This window comes from Coregonus clupeaformis, unplaced genomic scaffold, assembly GCF_020615455.1.
Source record: "Coregonus clupeaformis isolate EN_2021a unplaced genomic scaffold, ASM2061545v1 scaf2041, whole genome shotgun sequence".
NCBI classification, from domain to species: domain Eukaryota; kingdom Metazoa; phylum Chordata; class Actinopteri; order Salmoniformes; family Salmonidae; genus Coregonus; species Coregonus clupeaformis.
The window spans coordinates 74,801-81,106 of record NW_025535495.1 but is presented as its reverse complement, the minus strand read 5'-3'; the positions used below and the strand labels follow the sequence as shown (position 1 = coordinate 81,106).

Below are 6,306 nucleotides of genomic sequence, written 5' to 3'. Positions count from 1 at the left end.
CTTACTATCAATTCAATTCAATTTAAGGGCTTTATTGGCATGGGAAACGTGTGTTAACATTGCCAAAGCAAGGGAAGTAGATAGTAAACAAAAGTGAAATAAACAATAAATATTAACAGTAAACATTACACTCAGAAGTTTCAAAAGAATAAAGACATTTCAAATGTCATATTATGTATATATACAGTGTTGTTACAATGTGCAAATAGTTAAAGTACAAATGGGAAAATAAATAAACATAAATATGGGTTGTATTTACAATGGTGTTTGTTCTTCACTGGTTGCCCTTTTCTTGTGGCAACAGGTCACAAATCTTGCAGCTGTGATGGCACACTGTGGTTTTTCACCCAGTAGATAAGGGAGTTTATCAAAATTGGGTTTGTTTTCAATTCTTTGTGGATCGCTGTAATCTGAGGGAAATATGTGTCTCTAATATGGTCATACATTTGGCAGGAGGTTAGGAAGTGCAGCTCAGTTTCCACCTCATTTTGTGGGCAGTGTGCACATAGCCTGTCTTCTCTTGAGAGCCAGGTCTGCCTCACGGCGGCCTTTCTCAATAGCAAGGCTATGGTCACTGAGTCTGTACATAGTCAAAGCTTTCATTAAGTTTGGGTCAGTCACAGTGGTCAGGTATTCTGCCACTGTGTACTCTCTGTTTAGGGCCAAATAGCATTCTAGTTTGCTCTGTTTTTTTGTTTGTTCTTTCCAATGTGTCAAGTAATTCTCTTTTTGTTTTCTCATGATTTGGGTTGGGTCTAATTGTGTTGTTGTTGTTGTTGTTGTTGTTGTCCTGGGGCTGTGTGGGGTCTGTTTGTGTTTGTGAACAGAGGCCCAGGACAAGCTTACTTAGGGGACTCTTCTCCAAGTTCATCTCTCTGTAGGTGATGGCTTTGTTATGGAAGGTTTGGGAATCGCTTCCTTTTAAGTGGTTACTATCTGCCCCGTGAGTTCCCCCAATTGTTTGTTACCGTTGTGTACTGTTGATAATCACAAGTTTACTGGAGAACTGAGACCAAGTAGAGACTTTGGACAGGGTGGATATGGTATAATAAAGGCAGTTTATTCAGAGGTAAAGATATCTGGAATCGCGTGCACGGACTCGTGCACGTGTGTAGGTCACCTAAATCATCAGAAAAATTGCCCCTCCTGAGAATTTTTTCAGGAGCCGCCACTGGTCTAGTGTGAGGGGTTATGTCAGGGGAAACGGTGTTGCAGTAGTCTAGTGTGAGGGGTTATGGCAGGGGAAACGGTGTTGCAGTAGTCTAGTGTGAGGGGTTATGTCAGGGGAAACAGTGTTGCAGTAGTCTAGTGTGAGGGGTTATGGCAGTAGTCTAGTGTGAGGGGTTATGTCAGGGGAAACAGTGTTGCAGTAGTCTAGTGTGAGGGGTTATGGCAGTAGTCTAGTGTGAGGGGTTATGGCAGTAGTCTAGTGTGAGGGGTTATGGCAGTAGTCTAGTGTGAGGGGTTATGTCAGGGGAAACAGTGCTGCAGTAGTCTAGTGTGAGGGGTTATGGCAGTAGTCTAGTGTGAGGGGTTATGGCAGTAGTCTAGTGTGAGGGGTTATGGCAGTAGTCTAGTGTGAGGGGTTATGGCAGTAGTCTAGTGTGAGGGGTTATGGCAGTAGTCTAGTGTGAGGGGTTATGGCAGGGGAAACAGTGCTGCAGTAGTCTAGTGTGAGGGGTTATGTCAGGGGAAACAGTGTTGCAGTAGTCTAGTGTGAGGGGTTATGGCAGGGGAAACGGTGTTGCAGTAGTCTAGTGTGAGGAGCGGGAATAATGACAAGTGAACCTGGGGAGCTTTGTGTTCACATTGTCCTATAAAAGGGAACCAGACTGCGGAATTCAAGCGAACCGAACTCAGACCGCCTCTCGAGATGGTCTCAGTTCGGTTCGCTTCGGGGGCTCTCTGGAGGGGTCTGAGTTCCTTTGGAGTGTTCACACTGCACAAAAAAATCCTAATGCATCTCTCCTCAAACAAAGGTTGTGAGAGCTGGGGTTGAACAGAGTTTAAACTAAACGTGAGTGTTTTGTAACATAAGGGATTGATTGATTGTATTACTATTGATTCTGAACTGAATGAAAGTCGAATTTAGCCGCCATCACAGACAAAGGAAGTGGGCGGAGCAATAAAGAGCGGGAAACTGAAGAGGGAGGGGTTTTGAGCTAGAAGGGATGAGAATGGGACTATATAGATGGGGAACAAAAAGAGAGAGGGGGGCCTAATCTGCAGATTAGCCTGGCTTTGTTGAAATTGTAATAAAGTCATTCTTGATTCTACAAAAACTCTGGAAGAACTTTGATTTTTAATAGTATAGTGATTATTTTCCACAACAAAGAACATACTGTGCCTTCGGAAAGTATTCAGACCCCTTGGCTTTTTCCACATTTTGTTACATTACAGCCTTATTCTAAAATTGATTAAATAATTGTTTTTCCTCAGCAATTTACACACAATACCCCATAATGACAAAGTGGAAACAGGGTTTTAGAAAATTTAGAAAATGTATTGAAAATAAAACACAAAAATGCCTTATTTACATAAGTATTCAGATCCTTTGGTATGAGACTCGAAATTGAGCTCAGGTGCATCTTGTTTCCATTGATCATCCTTGAGATGTTTCTACAACTTGAATGGGGTCCACCTGTGGTACATTCAATTGATTGGACATGATTTGGAAAGGCACACACCTGCATGTCAGAGCAAAAACCAAGCCATGAGGTTGAAGGAATTGTCCGTAGAGCTCCTAGACTGGATTGTGTCGAGGCACAGATCTGGGGAAAGGTACTAAAATATTTCTGCAGCATTGAAGGTCTCCAAGAACATGGTGGCCTCCATCATTCTTAAATGGAACAAGTTTGAAACCACCAAGACTCTTCCTAGAGCTGGCCGCCCGACCAAACTGAGGAATCGGGGAGAAGGGCCTTGGTCAGGGAGGTGACCAAGAACCCGATGGTCACTCTGACAGAGCTCTAGAGTTCCTCTGTGGAGATGGGAGAACCTTCCAGAAGGACAACCATCTCTGCAGCACTCCACCAATCAGGCTTTATGGTAGAGTGGCCAGACGGAAGCCACTCCTCAGTAAAAGGCACAGCTTGGAGTTTGCCAAAAGGCACCTAAAGACTCTCATACCATGAGAAACAAGATTCTCTGGTCTGATGAAACCAAGATTGAATGCCAAGTGTCACGTCTGGAGGGAACCTGGCACATATGGTGAAGCATGGTGGTGGCAGCATCATGCTGTGGGGATGTTTTTCAGCGGCAGGGACTGGGAGACTAGTCAGGATCGAGGCAAAGATGAACGGAGCCAAGTACAGAGAGATCCTTGATGAAAACCTGCTCCAGAGTGCTCAGGACCTCAGACTGGGGCAATGGTTCACCTTCCAACAGGACAACGACCTTAAGCACAAAGCCAAGACAACGCAGGAGTGGCTTCGGGACAAGTCTCTGAATGTCCTTGAGTGGCCCATCTTGAACCTGATCTAACATCTCTGGAGAGACCTGAAAATAGCTGTGCAGCAATGCGCCCCATCCAACCTGACAGAGCTTGAGAGGATCTGCAGAGAGGAATGAGAGAAACTCCCCAAATACAGGTGTGCCAAGCTTGTATCGTCATACCCAAGAAGACTTGAGGCTGTAATCGCTGCCAAAGGTGCTTCAACAAAGTACTGCGTAAAGGGCCTAAATACTTATGTAAATGTGATATTTCCGTGTTTTTTTTATAGATTCGAAATTTTCTAAAAACCTGTTTTTGCTTTGTAATTATGAGGTATTGTTTGTAGATTGATGAGGGGAAAAAATACAATAATACATTTTAGAATAAGGTTGTAATGTAACAAAATGTGGAAAAAGTAAAGGGGTCTGAATTCTTTCAGAATGCGCTGTATATTGTTTATTGGTTCTTTGCTTTAAAGACTTGCCAAAGGAAATTATAAGGGATAGAACTGGGTATTTTCAGTTAAAAACATCTCTAAAGACGCTGAACAGACATCAATCAAATGCATTACACTGGGTATATTAGTCAGGCTGTCTTTAGGCTTATCTACCCCCTCTTGGAGTCTTTATCTTTGATCATTTCACAACCATTGCTTTTTGCTGTTCTTTACAATGCCCGAGGGACACAATCCCAAATATATTGACAAAGGATACGGCCACTGTCTTTCGACAAATTTATTTTTATCTTATCAAATTCTCTTGGGGTTTGCAGTTGAAAAAAAGTGCAGTTGGAGTTATCAAAAAAGGTGCAATGGGGAATGTTTAAACAGTTGCTTTGTACAGTTACTCGACTATTGTATCCACTAACTTAGTTGTACTTTCCAATCAGTCTCAATTCATTGTGCAAAAACCTGTTGCATACCTACTTTACATTCAAGTTCTTCAAGCAACTTATCTCAGTCTTGAGCTAGGCCCAATTCAAACTGACTTGAGACCAACTAACACACAAAGGTATAAATCATACTCTATAGTGTAAATATTGTGAGAGATCTGACCTGATCAGGCCATTTGTTTTTCTGATTGGTCACACTTGGCAGACTGACCATGTCATAGTGAGAAGAAAAAGAAACATAACCACATTAGTGTCTAGCACACAGGTCAGTAATCTATTTCCAGACACATGACTAAGTGTTTCTCAAAATGGATTATTCAATGGCTATGTCTCACCTTAATGAATTTAGGCTGGGGGAGGGAGTGGCTGGGGGAGGGAGTGGAAGCGATAGCAGCAATACTCACACAGCATCTTGGTGACCTGGCAACGCCGGGCTTTCTGCTGCTGGCTGCGGACGTTGCAGTAGCTGTTGCACGCCAGGCCTGTCTCAGCCTCCATCACCAGGAGCATCTTCTCACATTTGAGCTGCAGGCCGATGAGCAGGTAGAGAACGCTGATGGTCAACATGGGAAGCATAAAGAAAAGCAAGGTGGTCACCTGGATGGTCAAGTTGTACATCCAGCGGGGCTTGACCAGCGTACAGATGGCTGACTCTGGGATTTCCTTCCAGGTGGTGCCCCCTGCTGCCGACTGCAGGGTAAAGATGCCGTGCAGGCTGGTGTTGGGCACGGCACATAGCATCGAGATCCCCCACACGGTCATAATGACCCGTTTGGCGTGTGTGTGTGTCACCAGGTACTTGGCGCGCAGGGGGTGCACCACAGCGATGTAGCGTTCCACGCTGAGCGCCGTCACATTGAGGATGGAGGCGAAGCAGACCGTCTCGAATAGGAAAACCTTAAAGTAGCAGCCGCTCTTGCCCAGGAGGAAGGGGTAGTTCTGCCACATCTCGTAGAGCTCCAGAGGCATGCCCAGCAGCAGCACCAGCAGGTCAGACACGGCAAGGCTGAACAGGTAGTAGTTGGTGGGCACGCGCATCACCTTATTGCGAGCAATGACGATGCAGGTTAGCAAGTTGCCAAGCGCGCCCACAAGGAAGATGATCAGGTAGGTGAGGCAGACTGGGAGGAAGACGGAGGAGCGCAGAGGGCCCAGGTACTTCTCTAGGTACTCCTCCTGGGTCAGGCATGCATCTACCAGCCCTGCGCTGCCGTTCAGGTCAGAGGTCAGGTTGCCACACATCCCCTCCTGTGGGCAGTCCCAGCTGTCAGCGAAGGAGCAGTTGTACCTGGATGTCATCCTGTTTAGATATGAAGCCTGCAGATGCAAGAAACAAATTATTTTCTGTAACATGTTTTTGTATTGAGCAAAAGTAATTTAGTATAATATAAAGTGCAGGATCATAAAAGGATATAAAATAAAAAGGAATATTTTGGTAGTATATGTGAAGCGTAAAGGGCACTCTGCTGTGTCTTTCCACTGCCCTCTGTTGATAATGTCGGAATGTGTGATTATTAATTTTGAACAGAATAATGTTCCCAGCATTTTGCTATGATGATTTTCAGAAACAGACAGGGAGAAAGCTGAGAGTGGCTAAACTTGAATCACCGGCTGTTTAAAGCTCAGTGGGACCGATTTTAAGTTTCTGAGATGCTTTACCTTTGTCCCATAAAAAAAAGACACAGCTAGCACATTTGGTTCCTTGGAAGTTGTGGGAACGTATGTTTTTGGTTTCACATTGGTTGTGGGAACGAAGCCATAAATGTCCTGAACGTATGTTTTTTAAAACGTTTTGAGAACAGAAGTGAAAATGTTCCCTGTTCTGGGAACATTTATTTTTAGTTTGCAGGGATGTTCTGAGAACATTTTACTCTGGTTCCTTGAACGTTTTCATTAACGCACTGAGAACAGAAATTCTAGGTTATTTGGAAGTTTCCCTAAAACTTTCACAGAATGTTGTCAATAAGACTTTTAATAACACT

General features: G+C 44.1%; 1 protein-coding gene across 1 annotated transcript; it reads right to left on the bottom strand.

The window, feature by feature from the left end:
• Positions 1-4,669: 4,669 nt before the first annotated feature.
• Positions 4,670-5,623, bottom strand: LOC123488196 (neuromedin-U receptor 1-like). The gene has a single exon (XM_045219094.1). The coding sequence runs from the start codon at positions 5,621-5,623 to the stop codon at positions 4,670-4,672; it is 954 nt and encodes a 317-aa protein (XP_045075029.1).
• Positions 5,624-6,306: the final 683 nt, after the last annotated feature.

Bases quoted from the DNA above. Each gene is read 5' to 3' on its own strand.
- LOC123488196 (XM_045219094.1), bottom strand. From the start codon at position 5,623: ATGACATCCAGGTACAACTGCTCCTTCGCTGACAGCTGGGACTGCCCA.